At 43.4% G+C, this 24,195-nt stretch overlaps 2 protein-coding genes across 14 annotated transcripts in view; one reads left to right on the forward strand and one right to left on the reverse strand.

Moving 5' to 3' along the window:
• Positions 1–200: 200 nt before the first annotated feature.
• LOC147193764 (carotenoid-cleaving dioxygenase, mitochondrial-like) lies at positions 201–6,160 on the reverse strand. Of its 2 annotated transcripts, none has more exons than XM_086131204.1 (12): positions 6,037–6,160; positions 4,932–5,124; positions 4,358–4,569; positions 3,463–3,578; positions 3,057–3,159; positions 2,438–2,566; positions 2,214–2,374; positions 1,975–2,142; positions 1,675–1,812; positions 1,164–1,346; positions 885–995; positions 201–705 (listed from the first exon to the last, which is right to left on the reverse strand). In XM_086131204.1, exons 1-12 carry the CDS (start codon positions 6,062–6,064, stop codon positions 589–591), a joined length of 1,659 nt encoding a protein of 552 aa, XP_085987330.1. In that variant the 5' UTR covers positions 6,065–6,160; the 3' UTR covers positions 201–588. The 2 variants fall into 2 exon arrangements, with proteins under 2 accessions (XP_085987330.1, XP_085987331.1); XM_086131205.1 differs by having other exon boundaries at positions 4,932–5,088; positions 6,037–6,159.
• Positions 6,161–7,215: 1,055 nt separating this feature from the next.
• Positions 7,216–24,195, forward strand: part of LOC147193765 (sorting nexin-19-like) — a 36,249-nt gene continuing 19,269 nt past the window's right edge. For 3 of the 12 annotated variants that reach the window (XM_086131411.1, XM_086131410.1, XM_086131414.1), the window contains exons 1-13: positions 7,274–7,451; positions 7,702–9,180; positions 9,271–9,409; positions 9,506–9,606; positions 10,058–10,177; positions 10,385–10,503; positions 10,668–10,758; positions 10,856–11,003; positions 11,218–11,341; positions 12,319–12,503; positions 12,606–12,693; positions 12,989–13,177; positions 20,078–20,197. In XM_086131411.1, coding sequence (XP_085987537.1) covers positions 7,729–9,180; positions 9,271–9,409; positions 9,506–9,606; positions 10,058–10,177; positions 10,385–10,503; positions 10,668–10,758; positions 10,856–11,003; positions 11,218–11,341; positions 12,319–12,503; positions 12,606–12,693; positions 12,989–13,103 — 2,682 coding nt within the window. In that variant the 5' untranslated portion in view covers positions 7,274–7,451; positions 7,702–7,728 and the 3' untranslated portion in view covers positions 13,104–13,177; positions 20,078–20,197. Of the gene's footprint in view, positions 7,452–7,701; positions 9,181–9,270; positions 9,410–9,505; positions 9,607–10,057; positions 10,178–10,384; positions 10,504–10,667; positions 10,759–10,855; positions 11,004–11,217; positions 12,504–12,605; positions 12,694–12,765; positions 12,919–12,988; positions 15,058–20,077; positions 20,210–24,195 lie in introns of those variants that run through there. The other 9 variants (XM_086131413.1, XM_086131415.1, XM_086131417.1 and 6 more) reach the window with 8 other exon arrangements.

A 24,195-nucleotide genomic window follows, 5' to 3' on the forward strand; every position in this document is an offset into this window, starting at 1 on the left:
AGTGGTAGCACAAGGTGTTTCAATATGGAAATGACAGAATTAAAAAAAAAAATTTGCTGCATGTTCAAAATACAACATTGAATCATTCAATGAAATAGCATGGAGCGCAGGAATTCTGGAATAAGCCATATTTTTGCTTCCAATTTTCTTTAAGTCGTAGAATACTTCCTCCGTGTGTGCAAATAAAGACAAGTACACAGTTTTCAATGGATTCAGAATTTTATAGAAAAGATTGAGGAAAAAAAGGGTGGTGGGGGGAGACCCCAAATGATATTGATTTCAAAGCACATTTATATGAAGAAGCTTTTCATTGCACTATCTGGGTGAGGCTTATCAATGTTATGCTTATACAAAAGTTGCATACAGGCAACTAATCCAAGAAGAACAAAAAAAAAAAAACCCTGGACTATATCATTTGTATTCATTTACCTCCAGTTGGTAACAGAGCAGTATCTCTCAAAGCCTACAGTAGCAAATCATTTCAGTATCGTCATTATAACAGTTATAAGTCATCGTACTGACTTCGTGCTTTTGGATTATCGTTAATGATTACCGTATCGAAATCATGAGTGACATCAACTAACTTATTCAAGTGGATGCGCTGAAGACACCGTGGAAGTCGTAGGGCATGTTGACCGGCACGTTGGCTCTTCCCAACTCCTCAAACGTCTTGGCGTTCAAAACCAGGAGGAATGTGCTTTTATTCTAATGTTGGAGAGAAAAACCCACAAAGGTTTTAATTATTTTTTTGGGGGGGGGGGGTGGGAGCGCTTGGATAGTGGATTTTTTTTTTCCCGCACTGGTGATGTGTGGATTCACTTTCAGTTCACAAAAGCAGAAGGCCACACATTTCAACAATATTCGTCCTTCTCTAAACACCTTACCTGTGAGGGCGAGAGAACCACAGAGAGGATGACGCCGTCGTCCTCCTCCGTGGCATCTGGTGACGGCACAAACACCGGCTCTGATGGGAAGAGACCCTTCTGGTGCCACACCTGAGGGCACGTGAGCATGAATAGTGCCAAGAACAAAACAGATTTCTTTTTTTCAGTAAACTCCAATATATCTTCAATAAATGCTGATACTCCAATAATTTTGGTGGCTACACCTAAAAAAACAACTACAAAAATAATAATAACACAAAAACAAAGCATGTACCTCACCTTAAACGTCTTGTCGTTGAGGTCCATCTTGAGAAGCGAATCAGCGAACAGGTGTCTGAAGCCGCAGCCGTAGAAATACCGATAAGGTCGCGTGTTGTATCGCTCGTAGTTGATGTGAGGGAACTCCAGGCCACCGTATTGGTAGAGGTCATCGCCATGGAGATCCTCGGGTTGGCAGAACACCTGATGACAAAGAGGGGGATCGGGACGTCATTGTCATGCGTCATCAGCGGTTTCAGTCTGTGAATTTAGCTGATGTCATTTGTGTCTTTCGGTCTGAAGGAAATAAAGACACGCAGTTTTTGGGGATGCTGTATCATTTCAAACAGCACAACTAATGTACAAGGTAAAACACAACAAACTATCGGAAACCATCCAAAATCTCTTTCGGAATATCTGTGTGGGAATTACGATTTCAGGAGGCGAGAAGGATTTGAGTTCCAGAGTGCTGCTGTGCAAGAAGTGACTACTCAGAGAGGAGTTCAGTATTTCGAGATGAATCCCAATTTACCATAGTGCTGCTGGTTTTGAAGCATCTTGCCGAACTGGAAGGACGAGTGTTCAGGTTTTGGTCAGTTGGCGTGTCATCAGTCACATGAAGCGGTAAAACAAAACGACGAGGAAGAGCTCTGCTCATACTGTTGTACACCTGTATGAAAAGAATGCCACCGGTGTGCTTCTAAAAATGGCAGTCAACAGTAAACATGATTATCTCCAAATATTAGTCAGGTTCATACGTTTGGAATCCATTCCACTCTCATTTACTCTCCTGTTACGGGCCAAGAGGAACAATGAGCAAATATCTTCTGACCTCATCTAGTGCTTCTCCCGATTTGCGCAGATTCTGAAGGAAGTAGATGTCAAGTGCTTGGCCGTCGTCGAAGCAACACAAGTCCATCATCAAGAATCCATCCTCTTCGAAGGCGTTGATCTGATGGAAGTTGGCGAAAGCTTTGGCATAGTACTTCATTGGGCTGACCTGAGGAGAGAATAACATGTTCGACGTCAACTCAATGGAGTGATTCCTCATTTCTGACTGCGATCTCTCACCTTGCCCGTACGCTTGTTGATGAGGTGCATGATGGTGTTGACATTGGGGTCCCAATAAACGGCATCGCACAGTGCCTTACCCCTCATCATACATGTCAGTATCTTCATCAGGTCAATTTTAACCGGCTGCTCAATAAACACTAAATAGTTCTCCGACATGGCTGAGGAGAGGACAGTTGTTCAGATGAATATCCGCTGTAACCAGCCGCTACGTGCTGACTTACCGAAACTATGGTAGTAGGAAGGATGGGCCTTGTTTGCCGGAGTGATGGAACACAGAATTTTGGCACCTTGCAGGGTGTCGTCGGCGTGCAACTTCTCAGGAGGTACGGTAATTATGTTGTATGTGGATCCTGAAAAAGGCCATGATGTTCAATCTATCTAGCTAGCTACCTAGCTAGGTATCTATCTAGCTACCTAGTTACCGAGCTATCCGTCTTTTATGTAGGACCTTTCATTGTACTAAATTAACACAACGTATATAACAAATCAAGGGGGAAAAAGTACCGCCAACGAGCAGTCTCTGACCCCACCAATCCCTGGGCCATCCCACACCGCCCGTCCCTCGGGACAAAGCAGTTAGTCCCAGAAAAGGTCAGAACTGTACTAAAAACAGTGTTGTGGTCTTGACGGGCAATGGAGAGCCAAGCGTGGAGGCTCTCAGCCGTTTGCTACTTCTGAGCTTGTGGCTAGGGAACAGTTTAGAGTTAAAATAGCTTTTCCATGTTTTGTCAAAGGACAAGAGTTGAAGAAAGGCTTGCTCTAAGTGCTGACTTGACACAACATGAGGAGACCTTTGATGTAAGCAGTAAGATGGCAACGAACAGAATGCAAAGGATGTACCCTTTCTTCCATAGGAGTTGCCCATATTGAAACTGGTACCATCAGGATCGTAGTGAGGGTGGGCAGAAGCTGCGTTGACGGCAACAAACGCGCTCCAGTCAACCTACAAGGCCATCATAATGCACATTTCAGTTTGGGGTCTCAAGTTGTTGTTCCGACTGTTTCTGATGCAGTGTTGGCTCCACGTCCACCAAAAACCTCAAGCCCACCTCAAGCTACTTGTGTATCAGAAGACCCTGCTCACATTGTAGTCACAGCCTCATCCCAGATTGAGATTTTGGGACTGTAGATTTTGCAGGGTCATTATTCACAAGACTACAACTTGGTCCTTTCAGCATTTGTTTTTTCTGCGCAATCTACATTTTTCACCATGATTTTGTTCTTCTTATACCATGTATACTTGTACCTGTTCCAGCGTTTCTAGGTTCTCTGGGTTCACTCTGTGCATTAAGTTGGTTTCCGTGCTGAGATAGTAGTCGCCCTTGTATTTCACAATGTTGACGTTGCCGTTGTCTGTTGGCTCTGCAACAGACAAATACTCAATGCGACCACGTTTCTTACAGTTAAATCTTGTGCAGTGGTGTGGATTGGTATCTTCCTGCTCTGTTCCATGATTAGTTCCCCAACCACATCATAAATATGTTTGACTAAACTAATCCAAGCACGCTTTTCCGGCACCTGAGGCGCAGTCAGGCTACACTGTAAATCTGGATTAGTTGAGTTTACAGTAATATACTCGTAAACCGGTTACCTTGAAAAAAACCCTGAAATAATGTAAGAGGAAAACTTACATCCAGTCACCTCAACATTTTCAGTAGAAAAATGTTAATGAAAGGCCACTCTATAGAATATTTTAATTGAATAAACCTAATGTTTATTCATTACAACTTCAAATATTAAGTCATGACAACATGACATATTTTTCAGTTAAGTCGATTAAATTTGGTTGCATTTAACTCATTCACTCCCAAAGACGTTTTTAAACGTCTTTTCAGACTTGGTCCAGAATTGGCTTGTAGTGAATGAGTTAAAAAGGTTTTTTATCACTCATGGAGAACGAAATATTCACGCAAAAAATGTGTCTGCTGTTTGATGCCTTGCGGTGAGTCGCCATGTCTGCTGCTTAGCTGTGTTGACTTACAACCTTTTAACTGAATCAATGAATACAATCGAAAAGCCAGAGGCACGTATTCAAGCGGTATCTCACTGACGGGCGAATGCTTGTGAATGTTGGCGAATGCACAGAATGTTGAGTTTTCATCAAGATTCGTTCAATGTTGTATTGATCGATTAATACTTACTTATCATGTCAAAGTGAGAGAAGAATCGCTGGAAGATGTTTTTACAAGGGTCGGACATGCTGACAGTACCAATTTCTGACACCATGATACGGTCCTTCTCGCTATTTTTCTTGTAGGCGTCGCTGCGCAGGAAGCGACTGGTGTACGTCACCTGGCCTTTCTCCATCTTGAACTTGTGGAGCATGGCCATCCCATCAAACCAGTGGTTGTAGCTGTCAAGGAAGAAAAGCTTTATTGAAGGTGTGGGCCCGTGAACTCAAATGTAATTTAATGCTGGATTTACATTGCTTGGTTCAGGGAACACAATTCAGATTTTTTTTTTGCTCTGAAATGGCACGATTGGTCTTTGCAGCTTGTTTAGGAGAAAAATTATATTAATTCTAATGATTTTTTTTCTTCCATGTCTCCTTAAGGGCGCCGTAGTTTCATGAATGTGAAGACAGTCATATGGGATAAAATGTCACTTGACACACACACAAAAATATCGGCTTTCGGTTTAAATCTGAATTGGGCACTTGGACCTGCAGTCTAAATCCATTTCAAAAGATTTTCATGCAGTTTGGATTGAACTCACTGGGTGTCTCCAAATTCAAACTTTGCCGGTCCGTTTCGGAGCAGGCTGCCATTGATCCAGAGGGGAATGGTCCCGTGTATCTCAGCAGGGATTGGATCAGGGGTCTCCTCGACAGAGCTGACCAGAGGAGCGATGGTCTCCAATCCCTTCCCAAGTCCTGCAAAGGTACCTGCCTTCATATCATTTTTGTTTTCTGCACACACAAATGGCACGTCAACACCATCATTGTCTTATGAAGGGTGAATGTGTGTATAATATGTGGGAGGAGTCAAAATCACATGTCCATGTCTGAGAAACTGACATCCAATGTCAACAATACACAATCGGGAAAAGTTCTTTTTGTTCTTGTTTGGAGTCATGATTTAATGCAACCAGACTGGTTTTTGTGTTATCAGGACGCAGCTGTGATCCAGTGCGAGAAACAAATCTGATAATCGGAGTGCTAAGATTTAGATTGTATTTTTGCACAAATGGCCATTTAGAGTCTCCTCGTGATGAAAAAGGACCATCATCACTGGCCCGTCACACAATTCAAAAGTCATAAGGTGACTTTGACACCTTTCCATTTCACACATAAAAGAATGTTGGTTTTCCACAGAACTTCATATTCACTATATTCATTAGAAATGCATATTGCATATGCATATGCATATATCAAGCAAATTTTCTGTATAAATGAACTAGAAGCAAATAATGAGTATATAAACTGCTCCTGTAAATATATGAGCCTGTTGACAGACAATGACAAGGTGGACATGTTTTGATAGTGCTCATATTGAATGAGCACATGGTGGACTTTCACTTTGCAAGCTATGGGCTAAATATATTTCAGATTTCTGAAAGGTGTATTCATTAATATAGTAGAACATGTTACACTTGAGAATATGCAAGTACACATATGATAAAAGTATGAAACAAAAGTGAAAATATTAAAATAAATTTTAGGAGACGTTTCATTGTAGCAGTACCGATACATGTGCAAATGTTATAATAAAACGTCAAATATTTATTGTTCTGCTACAATTTCATGATGACTGAGGGATTCTGATCATACTATGGTCAAAGTATGATATTGCAATGACATCGCACAATGGAAGTGTCTTACCTGTATTGTTGACTGGGTATATGTTCATAGTGGCTGCCCAAAGAATGCACCGTCGCCCTTGGTCTGGTTGATGTGTGCCAGTCAGACGTGAGTGCTGTGGTGCCACTTTCCATGCTGCGGCGTTGTTAAATAATGCCATCCTCTTTTACGTCATCACCATTACCTATCAGGCATGGTATGACAACCACAAGTTGATGCTTTCATTATATTCCTGGTATGAGACCAAATAGACTCGTTTTGTCACATTCATTGTGTTTATTTATTTATTTTTTCACTATAACGTCATCTAAAACACGAGTGTGTCCGATATAGTTTTTAAATCGTTGAATCATTTCATGATTAAAATAAAGTCGTTGACATGAACTAACCAAAAATATATGTAAAATAAATCTACTTTTAATGCGGTTTATCCTGCAGGATATTCTACATGTCCAGGTGACAGGTAAAGTGGAGTCCTTCCCAACTGTGTACTGGATTTGTTTGTAACTGTACCTAATAAAGTGGTCGGTTGATTCTGTTGAAACACGTGTACTGTGAGCTGTTCAGCGCCTGTCAATTTTGCTTCGTGATTCTTATTTGCCGAACCTTTTCGGAACTTTTTGGCCTCCATATAAGTGGCGAAATCGTTCATTCTGACAATTGCTTTTATTTAAATACGACACGGGGATTGCAGTTAAAATCATGTCCACTAGAGGGTACTGTTGAATTAACTACGATCAACGGGAGAGGCGCATCCTGTAATGAAGCTGCCGGTAGATTATTTCTGTCATGTCTGTCAACAGTATGCAAACGACATAAAAAATAATAAAAAAAGTATTTGACGAATATATTCGGGGGGTTTCCCATTATTTCCAATATATAAATTGACCAATTATCATTATAATTTCAGTTACAAATAATCTGAGAGGAAAACGTCTAAACAGAGATCTTAAAATGTCAATGCTTGATACGTGGCCTCTTCCAAACGGTGAAAATAGAGAACAGGTACATGCTGCATTAGTAGTATCGCTGTCTAATTTGAAGCCAAAACTGAAAAAAAAAAATCTTGTATGCCGTGGTTGGCCTCACAATCATTAAATTCTGGAAAAGCACAGTCATGCTGTTTTGGTTTTGTTTTGTAAAGAATGAATAATAAGAAGAATTATACTCTGGCAGGTGAAGTGGACACCTAAACCGAGTTGCAGGCTGATCCTCATAATCTTTGTTGGAGGATTAAAACACAAGGAGGATTGCCTGAGTTTCAGACATGAAGCTCCAGCCATTCAGGTGCCTATCCCCCCTACTTTTGTGAAGGTTTATCAGTTTGCAGCAGTGGTACCAAATTGAAGGCAACGTCTGTCACGTTAGAAGGAAAGATATTCACATCTAAAAGCGACAACTGCCTTCACCACATCGTCATTAACCTTGAGCTTCAGGTTTGTATGGTTGGTTTATAAATTAAAAAAGCGATGCGCTATGGACCATCTTGTGTGACGAAAAATAGTAAACAAGGCGAGCGCTGTCTTTCGTGACGTGATTGATGTTGTCGTGGCAACAGTAGGTCTCGTTATCATGGTAATGTAATTTAAACTGTTTAAAGCATCATTAGTTACCTTTCTGTAAAAGTCATTCATGAATCCTGCAGTTGAAGTTTTACGAAAACTAATCGAAAATGTATTTTCTTAGCAGGCAACATCTCATCTGCTGGCGAGAATGCCGTCATTCCAGAGTTCTAGTAAGTGGCGCCTGTCGGAGGTTCTGGGCCAGCGGAGACGACTGTTAGGCCTTGGCGCTCTGCTGGCCTGGTTGGTCCTCTTCCACCTCTTGGTGAACGTCTGGCTCCTCTGCATCTTCACTAGTCTCCTGGTTGTTTTGGGAGGTTGGCTTGGCTCGCGCGCCATTCTGGATGCCAACAGTCTCCTCCACTTGGAGCATTTCTTGCCCCTCGCCTCCGTGACTCTGCCTCAGTGTTCAGCTGAACACGAGTGGAGACTCAATCACGAGATCCACAGCGCCGTCCACAAAGCGGTGCGGGATTTTGTGTCTTCCTGGTATCGCACTCTTCTGCCGGAGGTGGAAGGTGAATTTGAGCGCGCGGTGCGCAGTTCCATGCTGGAATCGGTGATGGAGCTGAAGGAACGTGCGAGGCGAGTCGACAGAAAAGTTCTGGTCCAACGACTTTTAGAGCTGTATGGCTGCCACCTGCAGAGCTACGTGACAGCCAGACACATGCAGCTGGAGACGCGGGGAGAGAACGTTAGCCTTTGGCAGCTTTACCAGCAAGTCGACAGCCCTCATCCAGCTGTGAGAGATGCGGCCACCGAGCTAAGCTACGCCAGAGCTCTGGTTAACCTCGTCCTACACGTGCTTGTCCCGTACCCTCAGATGGAAACCAGGACCGGGGGGTACATGGTCACCGAACTTATCACCTGCAACGTGCTTCTGCCGCTCATCAGCAGGGTTTCTGATTCCGACTGGCTCAATCAAACCATTGTCGACGTCTTCACCAGGTCCCGAAAACCACAGGACGGCGCGCTGTACAGGTGCGCCCTCCATGATTCGTGGATCACGTGCCTGTCATCTTCGGATCAAGCCAGCCTCGGAAGCGAGAGCCGCTCTGAGCTGTTCAGCCCGATGAGTGAGGAGGATTCGTCTCAGTGCAGCATGCTGAGCCTCGAGACTTGTTCCGGGAAAGCTGCGAATTGCCGGGCCGGTCTGCTCACACCGTGTGAAGTCAACTGTTGTTCCCTCACATCTGGCCGCTACTCGCACCTCGCGGAGTCCAAGATGCTGTCACTGGACTCCCTGACGCAGTCCGACACGGACGATGACAACAGCAGACGCTTGTGTGAATGCGGCCCCTCGGCCAACTTCTGCAACACGATGAACTTAAAGGATGACGCCGATGATTTTGGCTGCTTTGGCCCGTTGAAAAATCTCGGGCCGCCGAAGGTGGTCGTGCCTGTCGATTCACACTGGCCTGCAGATATTGCTCAAGAAAGAACCCCAGCAGGTCCGTCAAGCAGGCTTTGCCTGAACCCCTTAAACTTTGACCCTCCAAACAAAGCATCGGTGGGCATCCAAAATGTGCAAATTGCGGGAACGGTCAGTGCAAAGGAGCAGCGTGGCACTGGGACGCATCCTTCTACTCTCTACACTATCACGGTAGCAACACAGATCCAATTACCTTTGACCTCAAATGTGAATATTTATTTCTTTGTCTTCCACAAAACGCGGCATTTTGTCTTTTTGCAGTTTGAGACAGCAACATGCCACGAAAGCGGCGACCTTTTGCAACCTGCGACCTGTCACTCGGTCAACCGCAGATACAGCGAGTTCCTCAACTTGCAGACACGTTTAGAGGAGAACCCGGAAGTGAAGAAGTTTGTGAAGAGTGAGCAATGAAGGAAACCCAGCTGGGTTTATTGCTGTTGTTTCGAATAGCTTGACACATTTCGAGACTATTCCCAACAACTGTCTGGTGTTACAGATGTAAAAGGTCCAAAGAAAATGTTCCCTGACCTTCCCTTTGGGAACACGGATGGCGATAAGGTGGAAGCTCGTAAAGGCCAACTGGACACGTTCCTTAAGGTACACTCTTAACACTGTTGTGTTAAAAGTAACGCAAATTGGGTGAACCGGCACTGGGTTCAAAAGGGATTGAGCCCATGCTAGGTTCTTCATAATCAGTGCCTTGGGTTGAGGATTTGACCCAGCAAGTTGGGTTATAAGATTTTAGCTCAAACAAGCGGTTGAAAACTACCTCTCCTGATAGGTACGAACGACCAAGAATTGGGTTACGAGATCATCAATCTTATTAAAAATAAGACTCTCCTCCCCAACCTTTTTTTAAGAAGACACTAATTCCCCTTTGTGCCTTTCCTGGCGCAATCCACAAATTACTGAATTGAATTGAATACAACTTTATTGTTAATAAATAAATACAAATAATGTATGTTATCCAGGTTTGGCACCAGCAGCGGCTTAGGATCAGCATCTGGCATATCTGTGCCGCTCTGATTGCATGTCTTTGTTTTTGTAGCAACTGAACAGCATACCTGAGACGGCGAAGAGCGAAGACATGCAGGAGTTCCTGTCTCTGAACTCAGGGGTTTGCACATATTTTGGAAAAAGGCCTTTTGTCAAGTCAAGAATTGATAAGGTGACGTGGCGTTTTGTGTACTGTGGACGGGATTCTTGTGAAGAAAAAAAACATTGCCATTGCAAAATATTCATACTCGGCGTTAGATGGTATTCATTTGTGTCGAATGGCGGTTTTGGTTTGTGGTGGCGTACATATCATCGCCATATATATATATATTCCTTTATTTCTAAAATGGGGTTTTGTCCATCACGACTGCTGTTACAGATGATGGAAAATGCTTTGGACACACTGAAGACGGCCTTCCCTCACCCCGAAGCCATGAGTCCGACAGAGGACCTCGAGGGAGACTCTGATGGGAGGACACTGGACAGCAGAAAGTACAGGTGAGACTTTGGCTTACTTCATGTGGTTCGCGAAACATTTCTGATCATTTCTATTCAGCTCCACAAAAGAATTGTCTACTTATGTGTGTTTCTTGTTCAATAATCTTCACATTTCTCTCGGGTTAAAAAAAAAAAAGTTTGCTTTTCTATTCCTCTGTATCAAGGAGGCTCATGTTCCCAAGCAAAGTGTCTCCATCTTTCAATATAGCCGACTTACATCCCAAAGTGACGTACTGCTTTAGTGAAGGCAGCCCCGTAAGTTCTCCATCGGGGTCGAATCACATGTAGGTCATTCTGTGAATGCATTGGTACTGGAAACACACGTGTCCTCATTTCTCCCAATTCGTTCTAGGTGCTGAATTGCATGTCCTTATCCAGATTGGAGAGCTTTGTCCTGGAGCAGGAAAGACTTTTATGTGAGCCCCAAAGCAGAGAGCAAGCCAATCGGAGGGAGTCCTTGGCCGCGGACAAGAAGTCTTCTGGGAAAACTCAAGGTGCAGGTACGGCGTGCCTCCTCTCACCCACGAGTCCGCTGCACTTCCTATGAACGGTTCATTTTCCAACATCCACGCTTGTCTTTTGTACTGCAGTGTCGCGTCACTTGAGAGCAGCACAACCCCACATTTTGCATTTGCTTTCAAGTACCACTTTCAAAAGTGTCGCTGTGTCTTGCTGTGTATATATTTAATCGTATTTTTTTTATTTTACTTTCAGACACAGCTGTTGCCGATGTTGCGCTGAACATTTTGTGTTTGTTGATGAAGGACCAGTGGAGTTGGCTGTGCACCGAGAACATCCAGAAGGCCATCAGACTAATCTTTGGCACTTTTATTGAGAGGTTGGACTTAAATGTTCCATAACTCTTCTGTTCCCATTTAAACAACATGCATTTTTATTTATTTGTTTGCTAATGAATAGCAGCTTTCACTGACCGCATTCATCTGAAAGCATTTTAATTTTATTCCATCAATTAATTGTATGATTAGAAAATGGACGGATAGATCAATTCATTGAATGAAAGCTACAGGCATCAACACAAATGTTTTTATGCGTCACAAATATTTATTGTTATGATCATCTCCTGCCCCAGTGGCTCCTCCCTTTGCACACCCGTCATTCATGCCTCTTTATCCGGTCAAGCATGCATGTTTTTTTTTTTTTTTTTTTTGTCTTGCGTCATCACAACATCTTGCCTCCACTGGGTTGATCAATCCGAAACAAAAAAACAACAACAAAAAAATGTTCTTTTGGGCCATTTTTGTTGGCTGTGACTTCGGATTCAGTGGCGAACTGGCCACAGACCATCGGGCCACCGTTAATGTCCAACCCTGCAGTGCTATTTTTCTTTTTTATAAACTGTACATTGTTGCTACTAACATTGCAAAAACTTGAATGTTTTCTTTCCACAGATGAACCTCCTTTGGGCCTTTTCGGTAGGAAGGAGAATTAAAAGAGAGAACTTTCAAGGCATTGTTTTTTTTTTTTTGTGTTTGTTTTTTCCAAAATACAATGTGAATACCAAATTGGAAATTCAAATTTCAACCAAGGCATGTCTATGATTAATACTAGCCTTGTTTTACCACAATGTGTCTGGCAACCGCCTTTGTTTCGGCTCCAGTGTTCTGCTGTCATTAACGCCACTGCCTTGCTGAGTGGGTCACTTAAGTAATTCAAGCTGCTGTTGTCTTTTAACCTTCGTAAACACGCTTGCTTGTGTTGCATCATTTTGCACGCACGGCTTAACGGTGTCGCACCTGTATTATAAGCAGATATCAGGCAAACGTGACTCCGGTATCCTACTGATTCTTACCCCAGGTGGATGGATGTAGGAGTGGCCCACCTGACCAGCGCCCCCTGTTGGGTCATTTACCTCCAAGTGCTGCAGGAGGCCGTGTGGCCCGGAGGCACTCTGCCCGCCCAACCGCAGTCGGCGCGCAGCGCCGCAGAGAGAGAGGAGACCAAGGAGCGATGCCTGGAATGTCTCCTGCAGCTACTTCCGGGTTTGCTGCGGCTTTCAGATGCACGTTGCAGCTCACCGAATTCCTGACATGTTTAGTTTGACCTATTCTGTCTGGTTTGTGTTGACGTTTGCGTGGCCGCAGAGCTCGTCACAGACATGTTAGGCAGCGATAAGTACAGACTGAGCTTGGAAACCGTGCTGGAGTCTTTACAGGACCACCACATTAACAAGTGAGTCGTCAAGCATTTCATTGCTTTCTGACTCGATGGTGCCGTGAAATGCTTTTTTTTTTCCATATACAGTGGAACCTCCGATTTTGGGACTAATTCGTTCCAAAACGTCTGAATAAAGATGACTCGTATGAAAGCAAATCTAGGAAACTTGATATAGTCAATGAATCAATGGCGATGATGAGGGGGAAAAAACGCTTTCATGGACAACAGCAATCTCTTCAGGTGGTGCATTTAAAAGTACGAGAAAGTTGTATTTCTTCATTGTCTCTCATGTTTGTATGACTGTGTCCAGGCATCTCGTTTACTGTATCTGCGACTTGCTGCTGGGATTTCTGATACCAGAGTCAAGCGATGATTCTTTCCAGAGGCGTCTTCTGCAGAGTCTCCGCAAAGATACTCCCACCTGACGGCCATATTTTCACCAGCAGCTGTCTCACAGCTGGAAGTCCACGCCGACATGATGGATTCATACCCCGACTGTGTGAGTTAAGCCGCACGATGCAACGGCACAGAAGGACTCACTTGATTCTCGTATCCACGAATCGTACGTTTTAGGTCAACACGAACCTCTTCGCATCTCATTTTCAAGTTCAGATAAATTGTGTTACTCATGTGACCACAGAAAACAGCTTTGTATTTTTTTTTGTTTTCAATTGGCCAACATTCGGTACACCGGTGAAAATCTCTGTTTGATTCCTTTGTGCCATCCGGCATCCGTGACCCCAAAGCGGGAGTGATCTTTCAGAAAATATTCCCCCTAATGTGAAAAGATTTAAAAGAAAAATATAAATATCAACACTTACCTGGATACTGTTGCATCTATAAAAGCCATAAAAATACAACGCGATGTCAAAAATAATGAAAGACGGCGCACCATAGTCAAGTCCCAAATCAGAATGAACCAAGCACCTCAGTTATCTCAGGCTAAGTATAAGATCTAAACATTGTGAATATTATATGGTGAGAGTTTACCGTGATGCTGGATTTTGTCCAATTTGAGTTGAGTGAAGTCATCTTCGTGGGCAACTGGAAGCAAGATGTTTATTATTGTGGTTTGCAATGGGAGATAACTGCACTGAGAGTTGTTTTGAATGAATGTCGTATTCTGCCCCACTCTTGTCACTGAGCGAGAAGAGTTCTTGGTTGATTTGCGTCAATGCCTACAATTTCATTCATTCCCCCCCAAATGTTGAGCAATAATTTGCGGCCAGTCATTTATTCTTTCAATACGATGAGGTCCACTCAGTTATTCATTTCAATTCCCAGACAAATTTGCATTTGGAATGAAACGCAGTTTTATTGAGCACAAAATATTGTTCACAGCTGCTGAATGTTGTGAATCATTTTGTAATGCTGACCAGTTGGTTTGAAAGCAAATCCGCTGCGTAGCAAAAGCATTGAAGTTGTGCAAGCCGGTTGGAATTGATGATTTTTGTGGTGTAAAAGAAAATACATGAATATGATTATAAAAATTACGATTTGGCAAGCGGTGTAAAAACGCATGTGTGAAAAGGAGTTGAAAGAGTCAAGCGTTGTTTTCATCAAACAAAATCAATGCCTGATCCAGGCGGCGTTGTCGTCTTCTTGTGATCTTTTCACCTTTTTCCCCAGACGACCACTTTGATGAAGTTTTCATCGTATTAAAAACAAAACAAAACACAAAACTGTTCTTTGGCAATCATGCGATTCATACGAACCACGAGACAGTGTAACAATGCCCCTTTTATAATTGACAGTAATTGTTAGTTAAAGAAAAATGAGCAGCAGCGGGGATGAACTGTTTCCATACGGCAACATAAATCACGTGAAGATCTCTGCGGACCACGATATACACCATGCCGTCGGCAGACATAAACGAAATGGAAATGTGAGCATTTCACACTATTCACACGTGAGGGCATCCAGAACACAAAATCGATTACGGTCTGCATACTGTTTGCACAGCAACAAAAAAAAAGCCCAAAAAATAAATAAATCAGTTGGCTGTAAAATAGAAATGAGCTCACAAATTCCATCGGAGCATCTCAAACAATTCTCACTCTTTCGTAGGCGCTACATTTTCATAAAATGGGCGTAGCCACTTGGGGAAATATTTCAGTCTATTTGTTATGCTTCGTATACTTTTGTCCCTCTTCTGTGACGATACTGATGATTAGAGGTTGTTTTACTATTACAAATCCTGTTCCAAGGAAAGTTGGGACAGGATACAAATAGAATACTACGAGCAGCAAATCATGTTCAGCCTATATTTAGTCAAGTACACTACAAAGACAAGATATTTCATGTCCAACCTGATAAACTGGGTTGTTTTTAGCAAATATTATTTAACTTACAATTTTATGGCTGCAACACGTTCCAAAAAATGCTGGGAGAGGTGGGGGGGGGGGGGCGGGAAGGAGGTGGTGGAATGCTCATCAAACACCTGTTTGGAACCTCCCACAGGTGGACAGGCTAACTGGGAGGAGGTGGGTGCCATGAGTGGGTAGAAAAAGAGCTTCCCTAAATCTCTCAGTCAATCGCAAGCAAAGATGGGGCGAGGTTCACCTCTTTGTGAACAACTGCGTGAGAAAATAGTTGAAGGACAATGCGCCTCAGCATACAATTGCAAGGAATTTGGGGATCCCATCATCTGCAATCCATAATATCAAGAGGTTCAGAGAATCTGGGAGAAATATAAGCGGCAAGGTGAAAAACCAACATTCAATGCCCGTGACCTTCAATCCCTCCGGCGGCACCGCATCTAAAAACCGACGTCAAGGATATGACCACAAAGGCTCAGGAACACTTAAGAAAACCAATGTCAGTCAATACGGTTCGGCGCTACATCCCGTATGTGCAACTTAAAACTCCAAAAGCCATTTATCAACAACACCCGGAAACGCCGCCAGCAGCCCTGGGCTCATCTAAGATGGGACTGATGCAAAGTGGAAAAATGTTCTGTGGTTTGACGAGTCCACATTTTCAAATTGTTTTGGGAAATTGTAGACGTGTCGCATCCTGCGGGCCAAAGAGGAAAAGAACCATCCGGACCCTTCGCAGCTGTTGTCAAAAGCGCTGTATCAATAAAGATGTATTGGATTTGTATTGGATTGCATCTGTGATGGTATGGGGTTGTTGGCGCCAATGGCGTGGGTAACGTACACATCTGTGAAGGCACCATGAATGCTGAATGGTCTATACAGGATTTGGAGAAACATACCGTATGCTGACATCCAAGCAACGTCTCTTTATTTCAGCTAGACAATGACAAACCACATTCTGCACTGCGAGGCTCCGTAGTAAGAGTGCAGGTACCAGATTGGCCTGTCTGAAGGTCCAGACCAGTCTCCCATTGAAAATGTATGGACTTATGACATAACAATGGAGACCCCAGTACTGTTGAACAGCTGACATCAAACAAGAATGGCAAAGAAAAGCTTCCTCCTCAGTTCCAGAATGTTTCTTGAATATCGTGAAAATGATGTAAGACAGTGGTAAACATGACCCTGACCCAGCTTTTTTTGGGATGTGTCACAGCCACAAAATTCCGAAGTAATCATTATTTGCTTAAAACAATCAAGATGGTCAGTTTGCACATGAAATATTTTGTATTTGTAGTGGATTGAATTAAATTTTGGTCGCTAATGATTGTCAAATCTTTGCATTCTTTTTTTGTTTTCTTTATGTTTAACACAACATCCCAACTTCATTGGAATTGGCTTTGTAATATATTCATCACTGACTATTTGATGTAACAAACGTTCCGCTTGACGTATGGACAGAAATTCCCACAGGCACACTCCAAAAGCTCGTAGGACATCTTTCCAAGAAAATAGAAGCTTTTATGGCGGCCAAGGGGATTTCCACCTCCTATGGTCGTAATGAGCGGGTGTTCCAAGATCGTGTGTGTCATTACAAGCGTATAACTGCAAGCAAAAAGAACGGATGATGAAGAAAGAGGAGATCTTGGGTGCTGCTCCTGAGCTGCATCCAAGTCATCCTCTCGCTGAATCTCTCGGTGCAATACGGTTGCATCAAGCCTTGGCTTTGCAGAAGGGGATTTTCTAAAACATCACGTTTTATGGAATTCGCTCGGCGTCTCAGCAGAATTGAACCAAAGAAAAACAAAAGGAGAAAAACATCATACCATGTTCCCGGTGATTCACATCGTCTTCAGATGAGGTTATGATTTTATGGGTTCACGTCACCAACGTACCGCCATTATATATATTTTTCTTAATGTTTTCTTGTCAACTTTTTCGCTGCAAAATAAGCGAGGCAACAAAGGGCTTGGCGCTCCTTTTCATTTGAAGGGCACATAGTATTTATGTCTACATCTCAATGTGAAAACGATGTACTTTTGATTCTGGGTAAAAAACAAAAAAATGATTTTCATGTAAACATACAATAAAACTTTCAGCTAAGTGTTCATTTGTTTTGATTTATTAGCGCAGAATTTCAGTTATCGCTGCCAAATTTGATCACACCGAAAGAGCCACTGAAGCAACAAAGCTGAATGAAGTTGAACTTAATTGATGTTCTATTTCTGAATACGCTGCTTTGGAAAGTGAAGTGAGAAAAAAAAAATCAGGCGCCCGCAGGATTTTGAACAACTTTCAAAGTGGCAGGAGGGTTGGCAATCAGCTGGCTGCACGCTAGGATGGCCGGAATTACTTGCAAACACCGCAAATGCCCACTATGCAGAACCGGCTGCTGCGGTGGGCCAAAAACGAGATCAGGTTTCTCAAATTGACCAAAAGTCGCCTGTCCCAGTGTCAAGCACACCACGTGAGACATTTTTTTCTCAAAATGGAAATATCCAGCCCATGTCCATCCATCCATCCATTTTCCGAACCGCTTGATCCTCACTAGGGTCGCGGGGGGTGCTGGAGCCTATCCCAGCCGTCTTCGGGCAGTAGGCGGGGGACACCCTGAATCAGTTGCCAGCCAATCGCAGGGCACACAGAGACGAACAACCATCCACGCCCACACTCACACCTAGGGACAATTTAGAGCTTCCAATCAACCTGCCATGCATGTATTTGGAATGTGGGAGGAAACCGGAGCACCCGGAGAAAACCCACGCAGGCCCGGGGAGAACATGCAAACTCCACACAGGGAGGCCGGAGCTGGAATCGAACCCGGTACCTCTGTCGTTCGGCATAAATGTTCTGTGTGAGCCGTTCCTTTGTCATTTAGTACAGTTTTTTTTTTAATCCATCATATTATACTGAAAAAAAATATCTGTGATGTCATCAGAGGTTAATCGACACTACCTGGAGTTTCATACGGCAGTGCCGCCTATGCATGGCAATGATGAGTTGACCCTTGACCCCGCTGCCCCTGTTTCGGGCCTACGCTTTTGTTTGTGTGTTTGGTTTCAGCAAAGCGCTGCGGGGTTATGTAATGCCTGGTGTAGAGGCAAGATTTATTTACAGGTGTTGGAAAACTCGGCGCTGGAGTTTTCATCGTAAAACACTGCTCGCAGCGTGCTCGCTGACGAGCCGGGTCAGGATAGAGGCACGTGTCAGCAGAGGGTGTGGGGCGGGGGCGCTTTGCTTTCGTGCCCAAAAGACTAAACATCTTGAGCTTGATCATCGACTTCTAGAGCTTTTTTTAAGAGCAGTTCGTAAGCGTCTTGCAAACGCAGAAATTAAGAGGAAGTTTGGTTTCGTAAATTGACTACAACTGAGAGGGTACTGACTTGACTTCCATTGGTTCAATTTTCCATGTTTTAAGAATTGAGTTCCCTTTGAGAGTTTGGAAAATATGAGCAACCTTTATACATATCATCGTGTGCTTGACAAAAAGCTTTGCACTTTTCCTGTTTATAAATTTCACTAGCGCAACCTTCGAAAAAGACTAGTAGTGTTGAAATACTCCGTAAGAACAATATCAATGTGTGGACAATTACAGAGCTTTCAGATGAATACAATCTTTTAAAAAAGAAAAACACATCCTGGAACGGGGGTGACTTTCGCCATCTCATTGTTCAGAACTGAGAATGTGACACTTAAGGGGGCATTTGCCAGGAGCAGTTAATTCATGATAAAACAGGATGTCAAAATAAGTACACGTTCGTCTCAAAGTAAGTGTGGTGGTTTGGTGACTTCATGACTATAATTAAATCAATTCTTCTGGCATCTGTATTGTTTTCCTGACGATGATTTACATCGACGGCCTACATTTGAAAACAGATCTGCATGTTGAGATTCATGGCAAATGTATTTAAAGTATCTTTAAAAATTATTTGTCTAATTTAAAAACACTTACAAGTAATGGGTATTTTTCATTTTTCTATTTGGAAATGTAGCATTTTTTTTGTTAGCACTGTTAGCAATGCTATGGGTACATGTTAGCATAAAAGTCAATGCTAGCTAGGTCTTAAACTATAATAGGGGTCGGGTAACATCAAGAGTTTTTTATGAACTGATCCGCGTCTCAGATCTTGCATTTGGGTCCAATCTCGCTTGCTCTTTTTGCCACTTTTACTTATGTACTCAAGTACATTTTAGAGTCTGTCAGTCTCCTTTTCTTTGATTTTACTCTTAGTATTGGAGTTACAGTGAGTACTTTTGCGCTCCCCGGGAACAAAAGCTGGGAGCAGAAAGCCAAGCATGCGCTCGCATGGTGGGAACCCTCCTACGTGTTGCGGGCAAATCCCTGGCAAATCCTTGGCATCTGGTGAAAGTCAAGTGTTTCTCAAAGTAGAAAGGGCGCTATGTGAATGATGGTTTGGCCTTTGATCAGTTCTCTTGCCGTCAGGGGATGACAGACATCTCAGGCAGGCCCGCAACTTCACACGGTCGAGAGAAGAATCTTGGAACAGATGAGGGCGGGTGGCTTGACGTTCAGCTGTAAATATTGTATCGTTAGTATGCACAATGGGAACATGCGTCAGAGACTGATGGTATTAAATCTCCATTTTGACAGACATGTTGTGCTTGAGAGAAAAGTGACTGACTAAACAGTATCTCGAGTTCCTCAAAAGGTTTACGGGTTTTACTTTCCAATATATTTTCCATTTTCAGCCGCCCCGGTTTCGAAAGAACTCGGGCAACTTGATCATTTAACCTTCAGAAACTATATACACTACTTACGAAATGAATTTGTTCCGGAAGAAATTTCTTAACTAGAAAATGTTGTAAGTCGAGACGCGTTTTCCATGTAAATGCCCTAATTCGTTCCAAGCCCCCTCCCCCCCCACCCCCAGAATTCAGACATAAATGTTTTCTAAAGCATAAAAATGCATTAAAATATGTAACAAATACATGTTATGATTAGATTATTGCGCAATAAATGACAGTTGTGCATAATGTAAAAAACAAAGAAGAGAGTAAAGAATAAAAACGATGGTCATTTAACTTTTAACTGCATCCTCATTGTTTTTTGCCCTCTTTAGATCATGTTCTCTGTCAGAAGAGTTTTTTGCCTGGCATTCTGTAAAGGACTGATCCAAGGACGTATGCTTCTTCATTCGTCAAACGGATCTCTCGGTGGGAGGCGCTGATATGGACGAGAGGTACTGTGAGAGGTATTAACATATTCAAGACTCTTAATCTATTATTTTAATGATTCCCATATTTTGGATTCCCATAAGGACATCCAGTTTTGGGCACACAGACTTTGTCACGGAGGATTGAAGAAGCATTTTGTTTCATGAGAACCGTGCCTCTCCGACGGGGCTGTGGTACAAATTATTCCTGCATGTCGTTTTCTGTCCGTCAACATTCCTCAATTATAAAGCTCATCCATTTGCTGTCATCTCGAGTCCTTCTCTTCCGTCTTGTTCGCCCTTGGCGGTTACGTGGTTGGCACTCTGCAGTCTGATCTTGTATTGGTCATGACGAAAATGGAATACTTTGGGAGTAGCAGATGATTCTCTGCTGGGCCAAGTCAGACTTTGACGAATCAGCGGTAATCCTTCGATGAGTGAATGTTTGCCGGGTACCGTATGAGAAACGTAAGCGCTCCTCTTTCACACAGTGGGCCTCCTCACTGCAATATCTCACACCGGCGGGAATTTTCCTCTCTCGCGTGTGAGGAAGGTGGAGTTTTGGGCCAGAGGATGACCTGGTGAACTTTGAAGGTGCAGATGAGGACGTTGTCAAGCTGTAACACTCAGTCAGAAGTGTCGTGTTAGGTTTGAAGAATTTGGTTGTCGTTTTTTTTTTTTTTTTTTAAATCTCTGTCTTGACAAACCGTGCGCACAAAAAAAGAAAATAAATTATCCATATTCTATACCACTTGTCCTCATAAAGGTCTGGGCTGGAACCTGTTCTTGGGCGAGAATTGGAAGTACACCCTGGAGCCAGGAGCAGACACCTTGTTTTAAGACTTGTGCATAACATTTTGCAGCCATTAAAGCGCGAAACAGAATCAACCATTAAAGACGGATGTAAAGCCGCATAATTGGCCCATCTTGATTAAAAAAAAAAAAACACCTGGTTTAGAATGAGCTCCAGTGACTCATTTAAATCCATTATGGCCATTACCAATTTCCATTTACAATGGTGGCTCTGTTTTTCTGTGGATCCCGACCAAAACGATGTATTGCCGTTGCGTCAGCTGCAGATGCGAATGAACGCGTAGGATCTAAGTCATTCGATGCAATTAGACACACGGCCACATAAATGCTACGTACAGAACGCGATGAGATACAATTAGATTCTGCCTTGACAAAGAAAATGCTCATTTTGGTTCGGCATTGCGAGAGGCACTCATCGAGCCGAATTATTCTTATTGTGCTTGTCATTTGCAGCATTGTGCCAGTCAAAACTGTTCATCATCGTGGTCATGTTCAGGAGAAACCATTTTGATCCAATAAGGTTGCTTGCGCCTCATCCTTGCTCAACTCGTATCGTACAAATAGATCCTCGAAGATTGAAGCGTTCCTTACTGATATTGACATGTAGCAAGGCGGATTGGAGCTGCCAGGTTCGAAAAGTGAAGAGCAGATGAATCATCCCGAGAAGATGTCTTCTGTCCAAAATGTTCTGTCCCCGCAGAACATTTGGTTTTGCTTTCCAGGGGTGAAAGCTGCGGACGGCAAAGAGCCAGTTGGGGTTTATCAGAGATGCTGGAACTCTTGCTGGAACTCAATGTGTGTGTTTTGTGCTTTGATGGCTCTTTTTTTACTGCCAAGCTTTGGAAATGGGCCGCTGTGATGTGACTCCATTACAGCTGGCCTGCGAGTCGGCCTCCAAGAACACGGGGCCTGAAAAACATGGCGGAGCTGCACAACATGAGTCAGGGGATTAACTGGCAAGACCCCGAAAGGGGACCGGTGCGAATGTTGAAGACGCGACTCCCCGAACACGATTTGAGATGGTGATCATATTTGGATTTTGCTTGGACTGATGATATTTCGACAAGAGGTGTCACTAGCATTCAAACAAGAGACTTATGTGAGGCAGAACAAGCCATCGTGTGGCTCGGAGAAGATGGAAAATCAGTCAAAGCCATAACTAATAGAATCATTCGGAATGTCCTGGACAATCAAGACACGGCTTGTGTCGTAAGTCAAACAGACGTCAAACGGGGAGACCAAAGAGAACAGCCGACAACAGAAATTTTTTCACTGGTTCGTGATATGAGCAAGAACGTCCATGAACATGAGGAAAAGTACAGATTCCTCACGAAAGAGATGCAAATCACTCAAAACCAACAGGAACTGGAAAACCTCACTGGAATTTAAAATACAGAGACAAGCCCGAAAGGTTCTGGGACAAGATTTTAAGGATTGATGACACCAAACTGAAGTTTAACCAACAATGTTCGAGCGAGCAAGCACGGCGTCTTCAGGGATGGGGGGAGGCGGGGGCGCTCATTAATCCAAAAACATTTTGTCTGCCAGTTTAATGAACAATGCAACAAACATATTTGGCGGAACCCTTCAACGTGCAGCAAGCCAATGACGCAACGCGCACAGCCAAAACAAACAAGGTCATGGCCCAGTCCATCCCCAGACTTAAACCCAACGCGTAAAAAGAGCAGACTGAAATGAATCACCGCCAAAGCATAATCTTGAGGCATCTCAGTTTCGGAGAATACTCGGGTCAAAGAATTAATGCGGGTTTCATCGCTTGAGTTACTGGAGGTGTCAAAGGAATGGCCCATCGCAGAGAATCATCACGCTATCATCGTCCGTGAGTTCATCGTCTGCTGAGTAACAAACACAAACAAATCCGCTCTTCTCGTTTTGTTTTTGTTTGTGAAAACGTTGACCGTAGAGTGACGTTTACTGACACGAGATGTTGTGGTGAAAGCATCGATAAAGCGCCGAGGCTGAATGAAAAAACGGCCGCGTGATGCGTCATGGCAGCCTTCCGACTTTTATCACTTGAATGACAGCATATGTGTTGTTGTGCCAGTGATGATGCAATCGGGGGGGGGGGGGGGGGGGGGATCCGGCTCGCGTTCCTCCACGTACGGAATGCTTTGGTGAGTTTTCTTTGACTGCCAGAGGCTCCCATCAGTTCAACAAGGCCCATCCATGCTTGACGAGCAGCCGCCCCTTGCGAACAAATTGCTCCGTCGGCTGCGATAGACACACTATATCATGCGATTATTGCGCTACTATAAAAACTCTTTTGATTGACCTCTCTTTCTGACATGTTTACCAAATGCCGACTTTTTTATGACGAAACTCCCTCCGTCTTTACGACGCAGAAGATAAATCCCCCCCCCCCAAAAAAAGTGCTTCGAGTTGTTATTGCCGTCCGTAAAAATTAATGGAAGTATCGCGCCGGTTGGCGTGCGCCCGGTGTTGTCGGGCGCATGAATTGGGCGTGCACTGCCGGAAAGCGGCGCTTTATGAAAAGGACTTGAGTAACACATGCCGCTGGATGCTGTTTTATGGGTCGTCTGTCACTGCAAAGACAGAACACTTAATGCTGGGACTCGCAGTGCTTTCCAGTTAAGGAGCAGACGTCCTGTCTGGACTGCTCCGGGGACACCTTTTTGACATGTGTGAGGGACACGTGCATGCAAAACACTGAATATCGCCATGATTCATAACTCCCGTATGCGCGCAATTGTCTTTATTTGATGACAGCGGTTCCGACAGTGGACAGCTGATCATGTTGTCAGGTTGCAGGTTATCATTATCGGTGCACAAAAGGGTTGATGCTGAAATTAAAAAAAAAAACGGCATTCTCGCGTTTATTTTTCGTCACTTTCTACAGTTTTTAATTTTTAAGAGACTGAGATGATGGACTTCCATACATTATCTACATTAAAAAAAAAGGTTTGATGAGGTTGAAAATTTGGGCAAAATGTGCAAAGTACAGGGCGTTGATTTTTAATTTTTTTTTTCCAATAAGCGGCAATGGAAATCTCCGCCGACTGCCTTGAGAGCGTCTGTCTGGCGCACTTACCAACAGGTGCTTTCAATCTGCTTCCCCGTGAGATAAAATGTCCTTACATGGAGTTCTTTTGAGTCCAAAGATTACTATTGTGTCATTCATTTCTTCATAAATAGCAAAATAAAGCGCTCTTCATCACCAGGGTTCTGAGTTA

This window comes from Hippocampus guttulatus, chromosome 15 (genome assembly GCF_054856545.1).
Source record: "Hippocampus guttulatus isolate MCC_2025c chromosome 15, RoL_Hgut_1.0, whole genome shotgun sequence".
In the NCBI taxonomy this organism is placed as follows: domain Eukaryota; kingdom Metazoa; phylum Chordata; class Actinopteri; order Syngnathiformes; family Syngnathidae; genus Hippocampus; species Hippocampus guttulatus.